The following is a 25,943-nucleotide window of genomic DNA, read 5'->3' as shown; positions in this document are numbered from 1 at the left end:
TTTCCTTTAAATAAATTACATATATATTTACCATACAGTTCCTTGTCTATTTTAACAAATAAAAGTGACATTTAATAAGACTCATCATATTCTCATCCTTTGAGGCTATCTGAAGGGTTATTTGCCCATGCCAGGCTCTCAAGAATGAGAAATATTTAGTCGATGTTAAGGAAAATATAGCATCTAAGTCAGAGTCTAATCTGTACACTGAAGGTAGTGAACACAAGGCACATTGTGTATACTATAATTAGAACTCCCATATAGCAAGCCTTACTTTAGATATTTATAAGACCGTGTCTGGTCGCTTACAACCTCGACTAATCTGAAAGATCTTAGATAAAATACTCAACTGTCTCATGGGTAGGGTGTGCCAAAAAAGGAACAGATTGTCAATTGTAAATAATAACCGTTTCAATCATCTTCTGTGCAGTGTTAAAATGGAAGTCAATAAAAAACGTATTTGAAAAAATGGTTCAATGGCAGAGCAGACTCGATGGGCTGAATTCCCTAATTCAGCTCCAAAGTCTAATGCCCTTATCATAGAATTGACAGTGCAGAAGGACCTCATTTGGCCCATCGAGTCTGCACCGGCTCTTGGAAAGAGTGTCCTACCTAAGCCTCTATGTTCGCCTTATCCCCTCACCTCCATCCTATCCCCGTTACCCTACCTAACTGATTCTTTTGACACTAACGGCAATTTTGCGCATACAATCCACCTAACCTGCGCATCATTGGACTGTGGGAGGAAACCAAGCACCCAGAGGAAACCCACCCAGACACGGGGAAAACATGCAAACTCCGCACAGACAGTGACCCAAGCCGGGAATCGAACCTGGGACCATGGAGCTGTGAAGCAACTATACTAACCACTGAGCTACAGTGCTGCCCGGTATGGTCTTATGAGTTAGGCTAATTGGTCATGCTAAATTGCCTGTTAGTGTTAAATGGTTAGGTAAGTTTAATGCAATAGGGTGGGGGATTGGGCCTGAGGAGGGAGCTCTTTCAGAGGGTTGGTGCAGGTTCACTGGACCGCATGGATTCCTTCTGCATTGTGCGGATTCTATGCAAGTAAGGACGGTTGTTTGGTTCTGCAAACTGCAATCAGCCAGTCAGTGAATGAAGACAACATGCCGTTTTCCATTATTATTTGGCTGCAGGGCAGCACGGTGGCCTAGTGGTTAGCACAACCGCTTCACGGCGCTGAGGTCCCAGTTTCGATCCCGGCTCTGGGTCACTGTCCGTGTGGAGTTTGCACATTCTCCCCGTGTCCGCGTGGGTTTCGCCCCCACAACCCAAAAATGTGCAGAGTAGGTGGTTTGGCCACGCTAAATTGCCCCTTAATTGGAAAAAATAATTGGGTAATCTAAATTTATTTTAAAAAATCAAAAAAAAAAAAAAATTATTTGGCTGTAAAGATCCTTGAAACAGCTGGATCTACTGGCAAGCGACATGATAATTTCTACTGAATGACCAATCCAGCAACGGTTAACTGATATTCAACGTGTTAAATGTCTAAATATTCAATTACTATGAACATTGAAATATTTTCTAATCTAATATTTCAGCCATTTGTCTGGCATTATCTGTGATTGCAAGTGTTGGGTCTGTCGCTAACTTAATTTTTGTAGCCTTTAACATGTATCTGACTGTCTGAGGCTTCACTATGAATTTTCCTACACCACCATAATTGCATTTAGAATTATCTCTTCGATTTTCATTTTTTTCTTTTATCCCTAAATGAACCACTGCAGATTTCAGTGAAAAGAAGCTTGATCATGTACTTCAACCTGAATATGTAGGGGTTTCGGTGGAGTGGGGTTGGGGCTGTTAAAATAGTAAGGTGATGATGAAATATATTTCGAAGAGGTCTGGAAACATGATCTGGAGACTTTAGTTCGAATCCAACAACAGTTCAGTAAAATAAAGCAATTCATACCGTTCAATGTTAATTTTATTCCTATCAGTCTTAGTGACTAAAACAGAACAGGAAATGCCGATATTATTCAGTTGACCTGGTAACTTTTGTCGAGTCAATGAAAACCAGATTTTTTTTTCCAATGAAGGGGAAATTTAACGAGGACAATCCATCTACCCACACATCTTTGGGTTGTGGGAGTGAGACCCAAGCAGACACAGGGAGATTGTGCAAACTCCACACAGACAATGAACCGGATTGGGGATCGAAGCCGGGTCCTTGGCGCCACGATTGAAAAATAGAGTTAATATTTCAGTCGAATGAACTACAATAAGAACGAGAACAAAGGCTGGATATATACCAAAGTTTACACAAGTGAAACAGTAGGACGAGTGCATAAGGGAGGGAGAGCAAAAGACAAGATATGTGATAGGCGGGATGGAAGGAGAGAGTCACGGATAAAATGAATGATAGTGCAAGGCTTATTGAGACAAGCAAATAAAGTAAGTGTGGGTCAAGAGGATGTGCAATTTTGAAGAGATATATCACTAAGGGCAGCACGGTAGCATGGTGGTTAGCATAAATGCTTCACAGCTCCAGGGTCCCAAGTTCGATTCCCGCCTGGTTCACTGTCTGTGCGGAGTCTGCACGTATTCCCTGTGTGTGCGTGGGTTTCCTCCGGGTGCTCCGGTTTCCTCCCACAGTCTAAAGATGTGCGGGTTAGGTGGATTGGCCATGCTAAATTGCCAGCAGTGTCCTAAAAAGTAAGGTTAAGGGGGGGGAGTTGTTGGGTTACGGGTATAGGGTGGATTTGTGGGTTTGAGTAGGGTGATTATTGCTCGGCACAACATAGAGGGCCGAAGGGCCTGTTCTGTGCAGTACTGTTCTATGTTCTATGTTCTAAGTGCGCAACACCCCCAACCCTTCACAAGGCACCTTCCCATTGAAACAACTGAATGTACAATCTGCCTTTTTACCCCATCGATCACAATCAAAGCTCACAAGCACTCGTTCAGTTGGAACATATTTCAATTGTGCTTTTAAATCCCAATTTTGAGGTTAGAAATGCGATCCCCTTCATATTGTTTAGATAAAACAGATTGTATAGACTAGAGCACTTTTTTTTATACTGTCAGTGTGACACTGATGTTCAACATTTTGGTTGTTTTATTCCACCACCCCGTTTCCTCAATGACCTTTCTGTCCTCGGCAAACCACGACTGACGGCACAGAAAATAACATGATTTGTTTTCAGATACTTTTGGAGGATGTGAAATGAAAATCACTTATTGTCACAAGTAGGCTTCAAATGAAGTTACTGTGAAAAGCCCCTAGTCGCCACATTCCGGCGCCTGTTCGGGGAGGCTATTACGGGAATTGAACCGTGCTGCTGGCCTGCCTTGGTCTGCTTTCAAAGCCAGCGATTTAGCCCTGTGCTAAACAGCCCCTGGGGACATTGGGATTAAATTGGGTTCCTCCAATCATTGATAGAAATTATTCCCATCTCCTGGTGTAGTCGGCATCTTCCTAGTTGTAGCAATATACTGAGAATATATATATATATACATAGATTGAAACATAAAGTTATGATGGGAATAGATAGGATAGATGCGGGGAGGTTGTTTCCACTGGTGGGTGAAAGCAGAACTTGGGGGCTTGCCTCTAAATAAGGAGAAGTAGATTTAGGACTGAGCTCAGGAGGAACTTCTTCACCCAAATGGTTGCGAATCTATGGAATTTCCTGCCCAGTAAAGCAGTTCAGGCTCTTCAATGAATGTTTTCAAGATAAAGATGGATAGTTTTTTGAAGAATAAAGGAATAAAGGGTTATTGTGTTCGAACAGGAAAGTGGAGCTGAGTCCACGAAAGGTCAGCCATGATCTCATTGAATGGCGGAGCAGGCTCGAGGGCCCTACGCTAATTACCTCCATCTTTGAAGGGTCCCCGGACCGGGAGAAAACGGGCAGCACAGTAGCATAGTGGTTAGCACTGTGGCTTCACAGCGTCAGGGTCCCAGGTTCGATTCATGCTGGGTCACTCATGTGCGGAGTCTGCACATTCTCTGTGTCTGCATGGGTTTCCTCTGGGTACTTCGGTTTCCTCCAGGTTAGGTGGATTGGTCATGCTAAATTGCCCTCAGTGTCCAAAAAAAGTTAGGAAGGGTTATTGGCTTGTGGGAGTGGGTGGAAGTGAGGGTTTAAGTGGTTCGGTGCAGACTCAATGGGCCAAATGGCTCCTCCTGCACTGTATGTTCTATGTCTATGTCTAAGAAACCCTGGATAAATAGCAACAATTCCCAAATGTGAATGGACAATTTGCTCAATTCATTATACGTAGACCATTTTATAAGGACCAAGCATTAAGTTCAAATCCCTTTATCAGACTGTGGAACCATCGAATGATTAACCGTTCACTACGTTAATCCCTTCACTAGTTGCATTTCCAGTGAAACTGAATTTTACTGGACGTAGTAAAGTGCAATTTACAGCTTTGAATTATTTTTTTGAAATCTTCTTATTGCAATTTTAAACATTATGTACATTGACGTGTGCTTGCAAAAACGCTTTTTACCTTATGTTACTTTATTTACAGATTGCTGCCGTCTAGTTTGGTGACCCCCACCCCCAACCCACCCCCCGCACCACCCCCACACACACACACCCCCACACACACAGTCCCCCCTTTGAGTGTCCAATTTCTTATCCTGTCGACAATTCCCATTTCTCCGTCAATTCGTTCAGCGTTGCTAGCCTGTGCCCTACATAGTATCCCTAACTGTCACCGTTCCCCCGTCCTGTCTCCATTTTTCAAACATTGCGTTTAGCATGGCTGGTGGGAATCTGTGGTTACCATAGATGGGGGCTGTTGGAGATATCCTGGTCAGCCACAAATGTTGTCCTAGCTGGCCCCACAATTTCAGTGCGGCCATTTTCCCTGAGCTCAATGCGTATTTCACCAAGGGTGATGGGAGTGCTGCCATGGCCAGGGCCCAGAGGGTGTTCCCTTGCAGGAGGCCTCCTCCATCTGTACCCACTCCAAGTTGGGCTCATGCACCCATCCCCTCACTGTTTCTGCTGTTGCTGCCCAGTGGTAATATTGCAGGTTTGGCAGTACCAGGCCTCCCTTAATTTCCCTCCTTTGCATTGTTGATTTGGGGACACTTGGATACTTGTCCCCGCCACCCCCCCCCCCCCCCCCTTCCCTGACAACACACACACACAGACACACACACGCACGCCATATTGAAGCTATCTAGGTTCTGGAAGAAGGCCTTGGGGATGAAGATCGATATGGACCTAAACAGGAAGATGAACCTTGGCAGCACGTTCATTTTCATCGTCTGCACTCTCTCCGCGTCCCATCTTTGTAGGTCCTTTTTGACTTCCTCCACCAGGCGAGTCAGGTTCCATTTGTGGATCTATGTCCAGACTCTGGCTATTTGGATCCCCAGCTATCAGAATCTGTTTTGGGCTATTTTGAATGGGGGTCCCGCCAGCTCTGTCCCTCTCCCATTTGGGTTCACCGGGATGCCTCGCTTTTGCACAGGTTGTATTTGTAACCTGAGAAGGTTTTGTACGCTTTTAGGATCTGTATGATAATGCTTTCAGTCCTTCCTGTGGCCTTGAGACATATAATAGCAGGTCATCTGCATAGAGCTAAACTCTGTGCTCTCTGTCTCCTCTTGATAGATTGATTGATTGATATTTATTGTCACATGTAACAAAGTACAGTGAAAAGTATTTTTCTGCGGCCAAAGGAAAGTACACAGTATGTACGTAGTAGAGAAAAGATTAATCGACAGAGTACATTGACAAATGGTACATCAACAGATTGTGATTGGTTACAGTGCAGAAAAAGGGCCAAACAAGAGCAGCATAGTGCATCATGAATAGTGTTCTTACAGGGATCAGATCAGTCCAAGGGAGAGTCATTGAGGAGTCTTGTACCTGTGGGGAACAAGCTGTTCCGATGTGTGGATGTGCGGGTCTTCAGGCTTCTGTACCTTCTGCCTGATGGAAGGGTCTGGAAGAGGGCAAAGCCTGGGTATGAGGGGTCTCTCACAATGCTATCTGCCTTCCTGAGGCAGCGGGAGGTATAGACAGAATCAATGGGACGATGCAGGCTTGTTTGATGCATTGGGCTGAGTTCACCACACTGCAGTTTCTTGCGATCTTGGGCTGAGCAGTTGCCGTACCAAACTGTAATGCAAAAGGATAGGATGCTCTCTATGGCATATCTGTAGATGTCTGTGAGAGTTGATGCATACATGCCGAATTTCTTTATCTTCGATAGGAAGTAGAGACGTTGTTGGGCTTTCTTGACTGCTGCATAAGCGTGAGTGGATCAGGACAGACTGTTGGTGATGGTGACCCCCAGGAACTTAAAGCTATCGACCATTTCCGATTCAGAGCCATTGATGTAAATGTCAATGTTGATGTGTCGTACTGCACTTCCTGAATTTGATGATCAGTTCCTTGGTCTTTCCAACATTTCGAGCGAGGTTGATTTTGGTACAAACCAAGTGATCTATCTCCCTTCTGTAGTCTGATTCGTTGTTTGAGATACGACCCGCCACGGTCATATCATCTGCAAACCTATAGATTGAATTGGAGTTGAATCTTGCCACATAGTCATGTGTGTATAGGGAGTACAGTAAAGGACTGAGCACACATCCTTGTGGGGCCCTGGGATTGAGGACTATTGTGGAGGACATGCTGTTACCTACCCTGACAGATTGAGGTATGTTGGTGAGGAAGTCGAGGATCCAGCTGCACAGGGTGGGGTCAATTCCAAGGTTGCAGAATTTTGTTCATAGTCTTGTCGCAATAATGGTGTTGAAAGTGGAGCTGCAGTCTACGAACAGCAGTCTGACGTAGGTGTCCTTGTTGCCAAGATGTTCGAGTGTTGATTGTAGAGCCAGGGAGATAGCATCTGCTGTTGACCACTTGCAGTGATAGATGAACTGTAATGGATCGAGACCACCTGGGAGGCTAGCTTTGATCTGTATCATGACTGGCCGCGTGAAGCATTTCATGATAACAGACATCAGGGTCACTGGTCAGTAGTTGTTGAGGCAAGCAACCTTGTTTTTCTTTGGTGTTGGTACTGGTATTATGGTGGTCTTCTTGAAGCAGGTGGGAACCTCAGAGCGGAGAAGTGAGGTGTTGAAGATATGTGTGAATGCACTTGCCTCTTTGGATTCCCTTCCAGTTTTGTGTACCCCGTAGGGCTACAGCCAGGGGTTTGATTGCTAATGCAAACAGGAGCGGGGACAGAGGGCATTCTTGCCTTGTGCCTCTTTGCAGCTTGAAGTATTCAGAGCTGGTGTTATTAGTTTGAACGCTCGCCTTCAGAGCAGTACAGGAAGCTTTGAATTAATGCTCTAATTATTCCAAGCAATTGCCCAATCACCACCTGAGCCCCACTTCAGCAAAACAATAAACTGGAGAGATTCTGGGTGCGCTTGGGCATGTTAATCTGATTATATATAAACACTCAATAGCATCACAATCCATAGACTCCCTACAGTGCAAAAGGAGGAAATTTAGTCAATCGAGTCTGCACGAACCACTGAAAGAGCACCCTACATTGCTCACTCCCCTGCCCTATCCCCATAACCTCACATAAAATGCATATTTTTAGACTCGGAGAAAACCCACGCAGACAAAGGGAAAAAGTGCAAACTCCCCACAGCCACACAAGGGTGGAATAGAACCCGAGCCCTTCACGCTGCGTGGAAGCAGTGCTAACCACTGTGCTACCGTGCTTCCATAAAGCAAAGAAATTTTGAATGCTGATAATGCAACATCGGAATAGTGCTTGCTTATTTATATAATCATTAACTGCAAACTCGAACCACACATAGCTAAATGACAAAGCAGAAGAGATGATGAAATAATTGTAAAGATATCAGAATTTATTTGATAACTTTATCATCAGCAGATACATGGTTAGCATCTGACTGGTCTTCTACATAGCACAAAGTATTGGGGAGGAGATGTACAGTTCCTGACTGTCAGTAACAAAGAAAGGAAACAAAGTACAAATATCATTCAAATCTATTCCATAGCACGGTTAAGTAATTCTCTCAACCCACTTTACCCATGGAGCAATCCATCCTTCTGCTTCAGAAAATAATATCTCACCTTCTAGAAACATGGAAAATAGGAGCAGGAGGAGGCCATTTGGCGCTTTGAATCTGCACCATCATTAATTACGATCATAGCTGATTATACAACTCAATAGACGAATCCCACCTACCCCTCATGTCCTTTGAATCTTTCGCACTATGTACTATTTCTAACTGTTTCTTGAAATCATACAATATTTTGACCTCAACTAATTCCTGCGGTAACCAGTTACACAGACTCACCACTCTCTGGATGAATAAATTTTTCCTCATCTACGTCATAAATGGTCTACCCCATATCCTAAGACTGTGACCCCTGGTTCTGGATACACCCACTATCAGGAACATCCTTGCATCTACCCTGTCCAGCCCTGTTGGAATTTTATATGTTTCTTTGAGATCCCTCTTTCTGATGAACTCCACCGAATACAATCTCTCCTCATACATCAGTTCCACTATCCCAGGAATCAGACTTGTAAATCTTCCCTGCGCTCCTTTTAGATCAATAGCATATTTCCTCAGATAAGGAGACCAAAATTGCACAGAATCTTTTTTTATTTGTTCATGGGACATGGGGGTCGCAGGCTGGCCCAGCATTTTTGCCCATCCCTATCTGCCCTTGAACTGAGTGGCAATTTTTTAGAGTCAACCACGTTGCTGTGGCTCTGGAGTCACAGACCAATGTCGGCCAGACCAATTAAGGATGACAGATTTTATCCCCAAAAGGACATTAGTGAACCGGATGGAATTTTGCAACAAATGACAGTGGTTTAATGGTCACCATTAGTCTTCCAGACTTTATTGAAGTCAAATTTCTCCATCAAGGCCTGTAAAATTGCAGCACAACATCTCAGCTCCTGAACTCGAATCCTCTGTCAGTGAAAGCCAGCATACCTTTGCTCTCAGTGGTCGCCTCAGTGGTCAGGGCACACAGCCATGGCAGTTGGCATGGGTGCTGGCATGTGGGGCAGGGTGGGGTTTCGGATGTCCCCTGGGGGGGCAGATTTAATGGCGTGTGGGGGGGCGGGGTTAGTGTCATGGGCATGGAGCAGCCCACTCACCCTGTGTGCCCTGAGGAGGTCATGGAGTTTCTTTTTGAACTGCATGCCAGTCCAGGTGACATTGCCCCATGGTGCTGACCGCCTCTGCCAGCTGCTCCCAGGCACGGCGAACGGCGGCGACTAACAGTCGTCCTCCTGGGCCGGGGTACAGGGTCATCCTTCTTTCCTCCATGGTGACCGTGAGGCTGTCCAGCTCAGCATCACTGAACTGTGGTGCTGCTCTCCTTCCAGCAATCTTGTTGGCTAGGATGGGGTGTGGGGGAGTGCGCTGCGGTGTGTGACAGTCATGTGCGTCAATCCCGGACTCGGAGAATCTGGCAACGTTTCGTATGGAATGGTTGTGTTGTACATGGTGAATGTAGTTGAATCGATGCAACAGTTCCGCCATGTTTTCTGTCGTAAAATGCCACAGTTTCCATGCCTGCATCGGCAATTAATCTCAAAACCAGAGAATCCAGCACTCAGTCTCAGAAATGGATAATCCTGCCCAGGATTTATGCACATTTGGAAGTGACTGATCTCATTAGCGACAGACAGCTTGGTTTTGTACGAGGGATGTCATGTCTCACTAATTTATTTGAGTTTTTGAGGAGGTGACAAAAATGATTGACGAGGGAAGGGCTGTGGATGTTGTCTATATTGACTTGAGTAAAGCATTTGACAAGGTCCTTCATGGCAGGCTGGTGCAAGAGATTAAATCACATGGGGTCAGGGGTGAACAAGCTGGATGGATTCAGAACTGGCTTAGCCATGGAAGAGAGGGTAGCTGTGGAAGTATGTTTTTTCTGAATGGAGGGCTGTGACTAGTTGTGTTCTGCAGGGATCAGTACTGGGAACTCTGCTGTTTGTAATACATAGAAATGACTTGGGAAGTAAATGTAGCTGGTATAATTAGCAAGTTTTGAGATGATACTAAGATTCCTGGAGTTGCGGATGGTGATGAAGATTTTCAGAGAATACAGCAGGATATAGATAGGTATCAAAATTGGGCGGAGAAATGGTAGATGGAGCTTTACCCAGACAAATGCGAGGTGATGCATTTTGGTAAATCCAATTCAGGTGGGAGCAATAAAATAAATGGCAAACTATCAGGGTCATAGACACACAGAAAGATCTGGACGGGCAGATCCACAGATCCTTGACAGTGGCAACACAGATGGAAATGGTGATAAAGAAAGCATATGTCATGCTTGCATTCATCGTTCAGGGCATCGAGTATAAAAGTTCGCAAATTATGTTACAGTTTTATTGAACATTGGTTTGGTCACATTTAGAATAATGTGTCCAATTCTGATCACCACACTACCGGAACGATGTGGAGGCTTTGGAGTAAGTACAGAAAAGGCTTACCTGGATGTTGTCTGGTATGGAGGGTGTCAGCTATGAGGCGAGATTGAATAAACTGGGATTTTTCTCCATCGAAAGATAGAGACTGGGGGATGACCTGATGGAAGTTTATAAAATTATGATGGGTAGAGATGGGGTGAACAGTTGGATCATTTTTCTCAGGGCGAAAATGACAATTCCAAGGGGGCGGAGGAACAAGTTCAAGGTGAGGGTGTATAGGTTCAGTGATGATGTGCGGGGAAGTTTTATACAGAGATTGGTGGTGGCCTGGAATGCACTGCCAGGTGAGGTGGTTAAGGCAGACATATGAACGGCCTTTAAGACTTATCTAGAAAGACACCTGAACAGACGGGGTATAAAAGGCTACAGGTGGTTGGTCTAGATAGTTCACGTGATCGGCACAGACTTGGAGGGCTGAAGGCCTCATAGAATTTACAGTGCAGAAGGAGGCCATTCGGCCCATCGAGTCTGCACCAGCTCCTGGAAAGAGCACCCTACAAAAGGTTAACACCTCCACCCTATCCCCATAACCCAGTAACCCCACCCAACACTAAGGGCAATTTTGGACACTAAGGGCAATTTATCATGTCCAATCCACCTAACTTCCACATCTTTGGACTGTGGGAGGAAACCGGAGCACCCGGAGGAAACCCACGCACACACGGGGAGGATGTGCAGACTCCGCACAGAAAGTGACCCAAGCCGGAATCGAACCTGGGACCCTGGAGCTGTGAAGCGATTGTGCTATCCACAATGCTACCGTGCTGCCCTACTGGCCTGTTCCTGTGCTGCACAGTTCTTTGTTCTTTGTACTACTGGTGGCATGGCCAGGACACCATTAACTATGACGTACTGTCCCCCTGGATTTGTAGCCCCCCTCGTCACAATAAACAGCGTCCTCTTATTTAACCATGATGTGGAGATGCCGGCGTTGGACTGCGGTGAGCACAGTATGAAGTCTTACAACACCAGGTTCAAGGCGAACAGGTTTGTTTCAAACACTGGCTTTCGGAGCACTGCTCCTTCGTCAGGTCTGAGAAAGAAGCAGTGCTCCGAAAGCTAGTGTTTGAAACAAAACTGTTGGACTTTAACCTGGTGTTGTAAGACTTCTTACTGTGCTCTTATTTAACAGTATGGCTACTCCCCTGGCCCTCGTCCCATAGCAGGTAGGTCTATCATACCCAGACCCTTCCTTACCCACAGTCCTTCTGTCTCAGGTGCTTCTCTTAGAGGAAGACTATGTCAGCTTTCAAACTTTTCAAATGGTCGAAGACCCTGGATCGTTTTGCTGGGCCGTTAAATCCCCTGACATTCCAGATGACTATCCTGATAGGGAGTTTTTGTGCCCCCGCAACTGCAGGATCAACTATATTAACCTGGTGGACGCGCCCCTGCACGCCGGGGTTACCCTTTGTTCGGGCACCGCCCAAGATGGCCATGGGCACAGTTCTCCCATGAGGTCGGGTCCCTGTGCTCTGAGGTTTCCCTTTGTCCAGGGGGCACCCAACATGACATCCAACTGTGAGTACGCTATATGGATGAGCCGCTGCACTCCGAGGTTTCCTTTTGTTCAGGGACCCTCTAAAGTGGTTGCTTGCAGTGCCATTTTGTTCCAAGTCGCCACATATCGCCTGTTGTAGCCAGACTATTACCCTTATTCCTTCATTTCTCGAACTTCCCTTGTGATGTTTTCTTCTCCCACCCCATCTTCTTTTCCTCCCTTATCTTGTAGCCGCCCCCTATCCCTTCCCCCTGTTTTGTCCCCTCGCTATCCCCCTGTTCACAATGTTTACACACACACCCTCGCCAGGTGCTTTCCCCTTTCCGGGAGATGCAGTGTAGGTGTTCTCTGCTGCATGCTTCCCGGTGCTAGCTACTCTGCTACTGTGGTGGCCCCCCCCCCCCCCTCCCGGGGCTAGTTGTGCACCTTCAATTGTCCGCCATTCCCTTCACCTTCTTCTATGCTCTGCTGCCTCTTCTCTTTTTTTTCCAATTAAGGGGCAATTTAGTATAGCCAATTCACCTGCCTTGCACATCTTTGGGTTGTGGGGGCGAAACCCACGTAGACACTGTGAGAATGTACAAACTCCACACAGACAGTGACCCAGGGCCGGGATATGAGCTCTGCTGTCCTCTTTCCTACCTTCCTCTCTTTCCTCCCTCGACCCAAGGACGTGGCAGTACAATCCCTCACAAAGTGTTCAACACGAGAAAGGTACATTCCAGAGAAAACACCAACCAATCAGCATGATCCATTGACAAGGCCCAGGAATTCAGGTCAATCCATCGGCCGACAGCCGCGTCCATCAAGAGGACACCTCTTTTCACTGCTCATTTCACTTTAGCAGATTCCAGTGGGATCAGGACTGACACAGTCCTGATCCCACTGGAATCTGCTAAAGTGAAATGTAAGCAGCTTCTTGCAACCTGGCTTGCCTTAGGTCATAGGTCAATCCTCAGTTTACTAGCCACTCTAACTGAAGGTCAATCACCTCTTAAAGGCATAGTTAGATTAATTGTCAATCTACAAAAGTTGAAATAACCAAAAGAATAACGAAAATCAAATGGAGAAACAGGGAACAGAAAGACATAAGAACATAAGAACATAAGAACATAAGAACATAAGAACATAGGAGCAGGAGTAGGCCATCTGGCCCCTCGAGCCTGCTCCGCCATTCAATTAGATCATGGCTGATCTTTTGTGGACTCAGCTCCACTTTCCGGCCCGAACACCATAACCCTTAATCCCTTTATTCTTCAAAAAACTATCTATCTTTACCTTAAAAACATGTAATGAAGGAGCCTCAACTGCTTCACTGGGCAAGGAATTCCATAGATTCACAACCCTTTGGGTGAAGAAGTTCCTCCTAAACTCATTCCTAAATCTACTTCCCCTTATTTTGAGGCTATGCCCCCTAGTTCTGCTGTCACCCGCCAGTGGAAACAACCTGCCCGCATCTATCCTATCTATTCCCTTCATCATTTTAAATGTTTCTATAAGATCCCCCCTCATCCTACCAAGACATTAAATAGGGACTTCCGGTTGCGGATATGCGGAGCTAAGCCACACGTTCGGCAGCTCCCGCTATCATCGGGCTTTTGGGCTCTTTTTAGGGCCCCTAACGGCGCTTGACTGACTTTTCCCGGTGTAGGAAGGTAACACTTCCCTGCTGGTGGATGGACTGTACCAGGAGCGGAGCGGTAAAAAAATCGGCACCGGAGCAGAGAAAGGTGCAAGGGAGGAAGACCAAGATAGCGGCGGGCGGAGAACTGGCAGCGTGGGCGCAGTGGGTGCAGGAGCAGCAGGAGCTGCTCCACCACTGCTTTAGGGAGCTTAAGGCTGAGCTGCTGGAACCGCTAAACGCCTCATTCGACAAGCTCCTGACGACCCAGACGACCCAAGGGGCGGAGATTCGTGACATCCGGCAAAAGGCCTCGGAGAACGAGGATGAAATCCTAGGCCTGACAGTGAAGGTGGAGGCGCACGAGGCATTCCACAAGAAATGGCAGGTGAGGCTCGAGGAAATGGAGAACCGCTTGCGGCGGAAGAATCTGCAGAACCTGGGCCTCCCGGACAGGCTGGAGGGATCGGACCTGGGGGCTAATGTGGTCACCATGCTGAACTCGCTGATGGGAGCGGGGTCCTACCAAGGGCCCTTGGAGCTGGAGCTGGTGAGGAAGCCCAAGCCCAGTGATGTGACCATCAATTCACAAGACACGTGATTGGAAGTGAACAGTGGTTTTAATAATCTTACAACATAGCCTGCCTGCGACGAGATGAACTGGCAGCAGGCTCACGACTGCTGAGCTTTATACTTCCGGTTAGTGGGAGGAGCCATGGACGGAGTCATGGACGGTGCCAAGGGTGGAGCCCAGTACAAACTCCTCATCTCCCCCTATGGACAGAGGCGCACAACGGCTCGTATACAGAGCCCACAAGGACACAATACATATACTAGAACACAGTGTGAATTACTAGGTATATAATTCACTACACCCAGAGAGCCGCCAACAGCGGTGCTGGTGCGGTTTCACCGGTTCATCAATCAAGAATGTGTGCTCAGGTGGGCAAAGAAGGAGCGGAGCAGCAGGTGGGAGAATGCAGAGGTCTGAATCTACCAGGACTGGAGTGCGGAGGTGGCGAGGAAAAAGGCCGGTTATAACCGGTCAAAAGCAGTGCTGCACAGGAGAGGGGTGAAGTTTGACATGTTACAGCCGGCGCGCCTTTGGGTCACCTATAAAGACCGTCATCATTACTTTGACTCCCCGGAGGAGGCCTGGGCCTTTGTTCAGGCCGAAAAGCTGGACTCAGACTGAGGGTTGGTCAGGGATTGTTGTATAGTGTTTTGGGTTTTTCCTTCCTTGTTCCTTTGTTTCTTGGGGAGTTTGTGGGATGTTTTGTAGGCCCGTTGGATGTGCTCGGGGAGGGGTGGTGGGTTGGGAGGGGTTTAAGGTCGGTGAAGGTAAATGGGGCCTCGGGGGAGGGTAGAGCGGCCTGGTTTGGGGCTGGGAAGTTTGGGCCTGGAAAGGGAGCTGTGCTAGAGGGGGCGGGGCTGGCCGAGCGGGTGGCGCGGGCTATTTTCCCGCGCTATGGGCTGAGCGGCGGGGCTAAAGTTGAACGAGCGGGTTTTTCCCGCGCTGGCACCGGAACGGGAAGGGGACTGTGCCTGTTGGTGGGCAAGGAGGGGTGGAGCAGTGTTACACTGGGTGGGGGGGGGGGGGGGGGGAGGCGTTGGGGTGGCGGGAGCGGCCAGGGTCAGCAGGAGTCAGCTGACTTACAGGAGTACAATGAGGGGCGCAACGCAGCTGGGGGGGCCTAGCGAGGGGGGTGGGGTGGGGGGGAGTGGGGGAGGGGGGTACCGGGTTGCTGCTGGAAGGGCCGAAGGGAAACTGAGGCTTTTAGGAGGGGTCGGGATGAGGATTTGCCACTGTGGGGAACGGGCCGTGCGGGGGACGCGGGCACGTGCCTGGCCTAGGAAGAGCAATGGCTGATCGACGGGGGGGGGGGGGGGGGAATAGTCCCCCGATTCGGCTGGTCACCTGGAATGTAAGGGGACTGAATGGACCGGTCAAACGTGCCCGGGTGTTCGCGCATCTGAAGGGGCTCAGGGCAGATGTGGCCATTAGCAGACGCACCTTAGGGTGGTGGATCAGGTAAGGTTGAGAAAGGGGTGGGTTGGGCAAGTGTTCCATTCGGGTTTAGATGCGAAGAACTGGGGGGGTGGCGATTTTGGTGGGGAAGAGAGTGTCGTTTGTGGCGTTGAATGTGGCGGCGGATAGCTGTGGCAGATATGTGATGATAAGCGGTAAGCTGCAGGGGGAGCGGGTGGTGCTGGTTAATGTGTACGCCCCGAACTGGGACGATGCGGGCTTCATGCAGCATATGTTAGGCCGGATTCCTGACCTTGAGACAGGGGGTTTAATAATGGAGGGGATTTTAACACAGTGCTGGACCCAGCACTCGACCGCTCGAGGTCCAGGATGGGTAGAGGCCGGCGGCAGCCAAGGTGCTGAGGAGGTTCATGGGCCAGATGGAGGGGTGCATCCTTGGAGATTTATGAGGCCGGGGGTTAGGGAATTCTCGTTCTTCTCCCATCTCTACATGCTTACTCCCGGATTGACTTTTGTGTTTTGAGCAGGGCGTTGATTCCGAGGGTGGAAGGTGCGGAATACTCAGTGATAGCCATTTCAGACCACGTTCCACATTGGGTAGACCTTGAGTTGGGGGAGGGGAGGGGAGGGACCAACGTCTGATGTGGCGGTTAGAGGTGGGGCTGCTGTCGGACGAGGAAGCGTGCGGGCAGATCCGGCGGTGTATAGAGGGGTACCTAGATATTAACGATAACGGGGAGGTGCAGGTGGAGGTTGTCTGGGAGGCGCTGAAGGCGGTGGTTAGGGGGGAGCTGATCTCCATCAGGGCACATAGGGAGAGGGGGGAGAAGAGAGAGAGGGAGAGGCTGGTGGAAGAGATGGTGAGGGTGGACAGGAGGTACGCGGAGGTCCCGGAGGAAGGGCTGTTGAGGAAGCGTCGTAGCCTCCAAGCGGAGTTCGATCTATTGACCACCAGGAAGGCGGAGGCACAGTGGAGGAGGGCGCAGGGGGCTGTATACGAATATGGGGAAAAGGCAAGTCGGATGCTGGCACACGAGCTCCAGAAGCGGGAGGCGGCTAGGGAGATAGGGGGAGTTAGGGATGGAGGATGGAATCTGGTACGAAGTGCGAGGGGCACCAACGGGGTGTTTAGGACTTTGTATGAGGAACTATACCCATCAGTGCCCCCAGTGGAGGAGGGAGGGATGGATCGCTTTCTGGGCAAGCTAAGGTTTCCAAGAGTGGAGGAGGAGCAGGTGGGGGGTTTGGGGGCACCAGTTGGGCTCGAGAAGCTGGTTAACGCGATGGGGAGCATGCAGACAGGGAAGGCACCGGGGCCCGATGGGTTCCCGGTTGAATTCTATAAGAAGTTTTCAGACCTGTTGGACCCGCTGCTAGTTAGGACCTTTAATGAGGCAAGGGAGGGGGGGCTTTGCCCTCGGCGATGTCTAGGGCGCTGATCTCACTGATGCTGAAGCGGGATAAGGATCCCCTTCAGTGCGGGTCATATAGACCGATTTCGCTCCTGAATGTGGATGCGAAACTGCTAGCAAAGATATTGGCCAGGAGGGTGGAGGACGTCGTGCCGCAGGTCATACATGAAGCTCAAACGGGTTTTGTGAAGGCGAGGCAGTTGAATGCTAATGTACGGAGGCTTCTGAATGTCATAATGATGCCGGCAGTGGATGGGGCGGCGGATTTGTGATTGTCCGCAATTGTGATATCAGACCACGCTCCACATTACATGGATGTGTGGCTAGAGATGGGCAGGACCCAACGCCCCACATGGAGGGTGGACGGTGCCTTACTAGCTGACAGGGCCTTCAACGAAAGGATAGCATGGGCCATAGCAGAGTACACGGAGAACAACCAGAACAGGGAGGTCTCACCCTCCACGTTCTGGGAAGCGCTAAAGGCTATACTAAGAGGGTAAATCATCGCTTTCAAAGCACGAAGACATAGGGAGGAAAGGGTGGCTAGGCAGCAGCTGGTTGACTCCATACTGGAGGTAGACCGTAAATACTCTGAGGCCCCGACCGTAGAGCTCCTGGCGGAGAGGAATGAGCTACAAAGGAACTTTGACCTGCTCTCCACCAGGAAAGCAGTGCACCAACTCCGCCAGGCGCGTGGGACCTTGTACGAACTAGGAGACAAAGACAGTCACCTGTTGGCACACAAGCTGAGAAAGCAGGCAGCCACCAGAGCAATTGCACAAATCAGGGGTACCTGATTTTGAAACAGAACCAGAAATGATTAACAAAACCTTCAAGACCTTCTACCAAGAGCTGTACACCTCAGAGCCCCCAAGGGGGGAGTCTGGGATGAAATGGTTGCTTGATGGACTGGACATTCCAGTCGTGGGGGAGGGCAGAAAACGGGGCTTGGAAGCACCACTAGCACTGGGAGAGATCATGGACAACATTAGCTCCATGCAGGCGGGTAAGGACCAGACGGATTCCCGGCAGACTTCTACAAAGAATTTGCGACAGCGCTGGCCCCGCACCTGCGGGAGATGTTCACAGACTGGCTAGCTAGGGGCACACTGCCACACACGCTAACTACTGGACGCAACAATACTAGAGAAAGGAAACTGTAGTGACATGTATGACCGACTGATAGAAAGGGCCGACACCATACTGGACGCAACAAGAAAGAAATGGGAGGCTGACCTGGGGATTGAGATAGGGTGGGGTCTCTGGAGCGAAGCACTGCATGGGGTCAACTCCACCGCCACGTGCGCAAGGCTCAGCCTGGCGCAGCTAAAAGTGGTACATAGGGCCCACTTAACAAGAACCCGTATGAGTAGGTTCTTCCTGGAGGTGGAGGATAGATGTGAACGGTGCCAAGTAGGCCCGGCCAACCACACCCACATGTTCTGGTCTTGCCCCAGACTTGTGGAGTACTGGACAGCCTTCTTTGAGGCAATGTCCAAAGTGGTGGGAGTGAGGGGGAGGAGGGCGGACGCCCTTGCCTTTGCCTCCCTGATCGCCCACCGTAGAATCCTGTTTGGCTGGAGGTCAGCAGCACCACCCAGAGCTGCAGACTGGCTGTCCGACCTCTCGGAATCTCTCCAAATGGAGAAAATCAAATTCACCATCCGAGGGTCAGACGACGGCTTCCACAGAACGTGGGAGCCATTCATGCAATTGTTCCGGGACCTGCTTGTGGCCAACGAACAAGAGGAAGATTAGCCAGGTAGCCAAGAATCAGGGGAAAGTAGTCAAGAATCAGGGGAAAGTAGCCAAGGCATGAAAGGGAGAGATAGACTGGGAGGGAGGCGGGGGGGGGGGGGGGGGGGGGGGGGGGAGGTGGAGACAACTAAACCTGAGGAAAGAAAGGCGAACCGTGGCCGGGGGGGGGGGGGGGGGGGGGGGGGGAACAAGAGAGGAGAACCAGCGAGGTGGGGGGAGGGCAGGGAAATGGGAGCCAGAAGGAAGGCACGGGATACGAAAACAAGCATGCCATCTCCAGGAGCGGGAAACGAGGAAAATAAAGACAGAGGACGGGAGGAGCAGCAGAAGCGGAGGCGAGCGCGAGAAGCAGGCGACAACAACACGAAACACAGCCAAGTATCGCCCACTGTAACTGTCTCCCCGGCACCCAAATGTATGTTTGCCTCCCCAATCCCCACCACACCCCTCCCCACACCCCCCACCCCCATGCAAACAGCCGCCTACTTATGTGTTGTAAATAATTTTGCCAGGTGTACAGAGTTGCCGCTGTCGAGCTGGTGCACTACCAGTTATTCTATTTTATTTTTTATTGTATTTTTTTTTTACTATCTCCTATTTTCTTCTCGTTGGCAGGTTTGGGTGTGCCCTTCTCTTCTATATATGTGTATATATACATATATATATATATAGATATGTTTCTTACCCTGTGTACCTAACGGTAATTATACCTTGTTCAAAAACCCAATAAAAAACATTTCTAAAAAAAGGATTCTTAGGGAGTTCGGGGACTTCTCCGGGTATAAGCTCAACATGGGGAGGAGTGAGCTGTTCGTAGTATATCCGAGGGACCTGGAGAGAGGGATTGGGGAGCTCCTGCTGAATAGGGCGGAGAGGAGTTTTAGGTACCTGGGGGTCCAGATAGCCAGGAGCTGGGGGACCCCGCACAGGCTCAACTTTCCGAAGGTGGTGGAGCAGATGGAGGAGGAGTTTAGGAGGTGGGATGTGTTGCCACTCTCCCGAGCAGGCTGGGTCCAGTCTGTCAAAATGATGGTGCTCCCGAGGTTTTGGTTCCTCTTCCAGTGCCTCTCTATCATGATTCCTAAGGCTTTCTTCAGGTGAGTCAATAGGAGTATTATGGGGTTTGTGTGGGCGCAGAAGACCCCAAAGGTGAGGAGGGTGTTCCTGAAGCAGGGTAGGGATGTGGGGGGGTTGGCGTTGCCCAACCTATGTGGGTACTACTGGGCCGCCAACGTGGCAATGATACGTAGGGAGAATGGACAGAGGGTTTCTGAGCTGGCACATGGCAGGTATCAGGCGGATGGGGGACCTTTTTCCTGATGGGAAGTTTGTGACCCTGCAGGAGTTGGAGGGAAGGTTAGGCCTTCCCCCAGGGAATACCTTCAGATACATGCAGGTAAGGGCATTTGTCAGGCAGCAGGTGGCGGAGTTTCCACTGTTGCCGGCAAGGGGGGTTCAGGACAAGGTGCTCTCGGGGACGTGGGTTGGTGAGGGGAGGATTTTGGCAATCTACCAAGTGATGCAGGAGGGGGAGGAGGCCTCGGTGGAAGAGCTGAAAGGTAAGTGGGAGGAGGAGCTGCGAGATGGGGATCAACAAGGGGACGTGGGCGGATGCCCTGGGGAGGGTGAATTCCTCCTCCTCCTGCGCGAGGCTTCGTTTAATTCAATTAAAGGTGCTGCATCAGGCGCACATGACTGGGGCAAGGCTGAACCGGTTCTTTGGGAGAGAGGACAGATGTATCAGGTGTTCTGGGAGTCCACCAAACTACACCCACATGTTTTGGGCGTGCCCTGCGCTGGAGGGCGTTTGGAGGGGCGTCGTGGAGACGCTGTCAAGGGTGGTTGGTTCCAGGGTTGAGCCAGGCTGGGGGCTCGCAATATTTGGGGTAGCAGCGGAGCCAGGAGTGCAGGAAGCGAAAGAGGTCGGTATTCTGGCCTTTGCATCCCTGGTAGCCCGGTGCAGGATTATTTTGCAGTGGAAGGATGCGAGGCCCCCAGGCGTGGAATCCTGGGTCAATGATATGGCTGAGTTTATCAAACTGGAGAGGGTCAAGTTTGCCCTAAGGGGGTCGTGCAAGGGTTCTTCCGGCGTTGGCAACCGTTTCTAGACTTTCTGGCGGAGCTTTAGAGGATGGTCAATTTCAGCAGCAACGGGGGGGCCGGGGGGGGGGGAATGGGCGGGTTTGTTTTTTTTCCTTTATTGGGTATGTGTATTTGTTCCCATGTTAATTATTTTTGTTAATTTATTGTTTCTGTATTTGGGGGGGGGAGGTTACTGTTATTTCTCTTTTTCTTCTGTTTTTGTTGGTTAAAATGTTGAAAATTTGAATAATTTTTTTTTTTAAAGACATTAAATAGGAGTTAAATCCTTATAATCTTGTGCCATTCTTCCTTTGCTGAACGTTGCATCTCTACCTCATGCTTCCGCATTTCCATTTACTTTTGAAAAGCCCTCTCTTTTTTTTCTTCTCCCACAGCCACTCTCTCCATTTCTTGCATTTCCAATTTCTTCAGTTCTATTTCTTTCTGTTAATATGTTTCCTGCATTTCTAATCGTTTCATTTGTAATTTAATTCTAGCCAAATCTAATAATTTATGCTGTACTTCTGATAAATGTAAATGCTGAGCTAAAGTTAACAGCTGCTTCTCAGCCAAACCCAAAAGTTTTGTATTGGTCACGCTTTCTAAACTAGCCTGAGTGAGCTTTCCCCCACACAGGAATTTCTTTGCAACTGAATAGCAATAATATTAATAATCTTTATTAGTGCCACAAGTAGGCTTACATTAACATTACAAAGAAGTTACTGTAAAAATCCCCTGGTTGCCACACTCCGGCACCTGTTCGGGTACACTGAGGGAGAATTCAGGATATCCAATTCACCAAACAAGCATGTCTTTAGGGACTTGTGGGAGGATACCAGAGCACCTGGAGGAAACCCATGCAGACACGGGGAGAACTTCACACAGACAATAACCCTAGCTGGGAAACGAACCCAGGTCCATGGTGCTGTGAAGCAAAAGTACTAACCACTGTGCTACCGTGCTGCCCTGAAAGAGCCATCTACGGCCACCCACTACAGTTACTCACTATTTAAACTTCAAAATCTGGAAGAATGCAGACATTTCACAGATACTCACTGCCTTTATATTCAATAATCTCAAACCAAACAAGGAATTATACTTTAAAGTCCAGACAAAGAGCCCCTAATTTTATTACGATCCCATACCAGACCCCAACCATGGCTTGGAAACTATATTTTGTAAGACTGTGACTGAAATATATCTCGCTCCAGATGTGATTGCATGATGAAATAGGCATATGATATATTAGATCAAAGTTTATTTCTAACACCACACAAGATAGCTTACAATTACCCCTTAAACAGTGCATGAATGCAGCAACCTTTAACTGCAAACAGATATCTTTATTCCCAATCAAACACAACAAAGAATTGCAGGTCTCAATCCACTGCTAAATACATTTAGCACTCCAGAAACCTGCTTTATAGAGATGTCCAGCCATTTTAGTTACTTTGAGATGTCATGTGAGAGTGCCTTTAAGAATTGGATGTTTCAGAAATGTACCTGTAAGAAATGAAGCTGATCGTATCACTGGAGTGATGTCACAGGGGGGGGGGAGCTGAGCTCACTTCTTCTTTTTGGGAGTTTTAGTTTCAGTTTGAAGAAAGCTTGGGTGTGGCTGTGAGCTGCATTGCTGGTGATCTCTGCCATGAAGGACTTTCTCTTAATCCTTTGGTGAAATCGGAATTGTAAAAAGGTCTCAGTGGATTTGTTAAGTCATTTGGATGTGTAAAGGAACAGTTTGCAGGATTGGGTAGTGTTATATTATTTTCGGGGTTATTTTTGAAGTAAGGGGTGTTACGAAATCCAATGTTTATTTAAAAGGTTAACTTGAATTCATGGAATAAACATTGTTTTATCCATAATTGTAATACTACACCTGGGGAACAAGCCGTGCGCTTCAAAAGCAACAATCCATTAAAGGTGGGGTTTGGTTGAACTCCATGATACATTGTGGGGTTCTGAAAACACCTCTCCCATAACAGAGACCAGAGAGATCCTTCGATACTGCTGGAAAGAAAGACCTGACTCCTGTCAGAACCATGCAGAAAGCCTCATTGCATTCCTTCAGAAGCTGTTTCACCTTGTTTCAGCTCAGCTTTTACTCATACGTTTCTGAACTGCTTGTAAAGAAACAACTGATCTAGCAACAAACATAGATTTTAACTGAACTGCTTTGCTTGAGTTGACTCAAATCGCCACCTAAAACGCAACTAAAACTGCTTTCCTGCAAGTTGTCTAGTATTTCATCATGCAAAACTGAAATATAATTAACAACACCAGATATTCAAACATCATTCCACTAACCCAATCTTTTTACAATGCTTTAATAGTACCGCGGCACCCAAATTCTTTCTACCCAGGATTATTTTAAAACCACTACTAACCCAGATTTTTAATGTTTGCTGCACCAAATACCTAAAATTAAGGCACAAAGACTTAAGGCTGGTCTTTTTGATCTTTCTTGGCCCATTGTCATTATTTTCTACTGTGGCCTGTTTGTTTCTGGCCCTGGATTTCTCTTCCCATCACTTTTCTCATTACACTTTGCCTTATTTTTTTCATCTTTGTTTCCCCTTCCTCTGGTGATTTTCTTCAGTTCCCAACCTGCCTGCTGCACTCTGAACCCCAGAAAGTATGTGAACTGATTCAATATCTCCTCATATGTCAGTCCCACTATTTTTAGAATCAGACTGGTAAACCTTCGCTGCATTCCCTCGATAACAATTACAGCCTTCCTCAAATAAGGAGGCCAAAACTGCACACAATATTCTATGTGTGGCTTCACAAAAGTCCTGTATAATTGCAGCAAAACATGCCAGCTCCTGTACACACATCATCTCGCTATGAGAGCCAACATACGATTTGCCTTCTTTACCGCCTGTTGTACCTACGTGCTTACCTTCAGCAACTGCTTTAAGAGGTCAGCCAAGTCTCATTGTATATTTCCCACTCTAGATTTGTAGCCATTCCGATGATAACCTGTGTTACTGTTTTTGCGACAAAAAATGAATAACCTCACATTTGTCCACATTATACTACACCTGCCATGCAATTTGCCACTCACTCAGCTTCTCCAAAGCACACTGAAGCTTCTCTGCATCCTCCCTAAAGCTGACCCTTTTCCACTCAACCTTGTGTCATTTGAAAATTTTGAGAAATTACATTTAGTTCCCTCATCTAAATCATAAATATATATTGTGAATAGCTAGAGTCCCAGCACTGATCACTGCAATATTCTGTTCGTCATTGCGTGACATGCTGAAAATGAATTATTTATTCTTATGGTTTCTTGTCTGCCAACTACTTTCCTATCCATCTGCCTACACTACGCCCAATTGCAGGTGCTTTAATTTTACATTCCAATCCCTTACATAGGACTTTGTCGAAAACCTTCTGAAAGTAAAAATAAACTACCTCCACTGGCTCTCCTCAACTCTACTAGTTGCATTATCGAAGAATTCTGTTAGATTTGTTAAGCATTCTTTCCCTTTAGTAAATCCATGCTGACTGTGCCTGATTTTACCACTGTATTCCAAGTGCTCCGCTATTAAATCTTTTAACATGGAGTCTCGAATTTTCCCCATTTCCATCAACTGATCTACAATTCCTTGTTTTCTCTCTTGACCTCCCATTTTGGTTTAAATACTTTCCAAACACGGTAGAAAATATTCCCTTTCAGACATCAGTTCCGTTCCTGCCGAGATGCAACCTATCCAGTTTGTACTGATCCTACCTCCCCAACAATGGTCCCAAAGTCCCAGGAATCTGACACACTCCCACTCGTACCATCTCCACAGCTGTGTATTCATCTGATATATCCTGCTCTTTAGACTCTGACTATCACGTAACACTTGCAGTAATCTTGATCTCACTAGCTCAGTTCCTATTTTTCAACTTCCTAACTCCCTATATTTTCCTTGTAGGATTTAATCCCAATTGGGAACATCCTTGACCGTGCACCAAGGAGGCAACATGCCATCCCGGAGTCTTTTTGGCAACCACAGACATTCCTATCTATTCCCCTTACAGTTGAATCTCCTATGACTATTGCATTTCTACCCTTTTCAATCACAACCCCTGCCCACCGTGCAGCAGAGCCAATCGTGGTGCAAAGGATTTGGCTTTTGCTGATTTCCCCTGTGAGGCCATTCCTCTGACAGTATCCAAAGTGGTACATATGTTTGTGCAGGGCCATAGGCAATTTCTGCACGGCCTGTCGAGTCTTCTTGTTCTGCCTAATAGTCACTCTTTCCCTTCTTGCATGTGGCGGTTTAGCCTGTGGTGTGTCCACCTCTCCTCACCTGCTACCCATGATATTCCCAACCTCGCATGTGTTCCACATTGTCGCAGACACCATTCCAGTTCCAAAATGCAGGCTTCCAGGAGCTGCAGCTAGTGTCACTTCCTGCACTCATTCTGGTCCCGCACTGGAATTGTTCCTGCCTTCCCACATGCAGCAGGAGGTGCATGCCATGGCTTTGAGCTCTCCTGCCATGGCTTATCTCTCTAATACAGCCATCTGGAATAAATTAAAATCAACTAATATCAATTTTAATCTCTGGATATTTTTCCCTGGTCCTCGTTACTGCAGAGCCCTTACAAACTATAAACAACAAAATAAAGATCTTACAAACTTTATGCAATAAAAGTGGTAGCTACTTACACAAATAGCAGGAAATCACAAAGCATTCACAAATCAACTTCAGTATCACAATAGTGTTACTATTCTGTCAAAGTGGTTAATCAGAGGCTCATTCTTCTGGGCAATAAAGAATGAAATCCTGGAATGTTCTCAATTCAAAAATGTTGGGGCAAGAAAATTCAAGTTTATTGGATGAATGAGCAGACCTTTTCTTACCTTCTCATCGAGTGTGTCTTAAACTCCTCATGGAATTCAATATCGACCGATGTGAAAAATCAGAAATCCGAGGAAATCTACTCTTCAGAGTGAAATCAACTAAAATCCAGAATGGTTAACCCCACTTCTACTGTCGGTACAGTCCATATTACCACTGAAATTCAGACCATGTAGTTTTCAGTTTTGTTTTTCACTCCAAATCTTGTCGAATACGTTTCAATGAGAATTTGGTAATCAGTGGTTCCATTCTGTTTGTCTTCTCACTT

General features: G+C 47.6%; 1 protein-coding gene across 1 annotated transcript in view; it reads left to right on the top strand.

Moving 5' to 3' along the window:
* Nucleotides 1-4,521, top strand: part of LOC119970902 (tyrosine-protein phosphatase non-receptor type substrate 1-like) — a 60,603-nt gene extending 56,082 nt beyond the window's left edge. The window contains exon 12 of the mRNA XM_038806011.1: nt 4,507-4,521. Within this exon, the coding sequence (XP_038661939.1) occupies nt 4,507-4,521 (15 nt within the window). The remainder of the gene's footprint in view (nt 1-4,506) is intronic.
* Nucleotides 4,522-25,943: the final 21,422 nt, after the last annotated feature.

This window comes from Scyliorhinus canicula, chromosome 9, assembly GCF_902713615.1.
Source record: "Scyliorhinus canicula chromosome 9, sScyCan1.1, whole genome shotgun sequence".
Classification (NCBI taxonomy): Eukaryota; Metazoa; Chordata; class Chondrichthyes; order Carcharhiniformes; family Scyliorhinidae; genus Scyliorhinus; species Scyliorhinus canicula.
The sequence above is the reverse complement of the archived record's forward strand: the minus strand, read 5'-3'. Positions and strand labels throughout refer to the sequence as shown.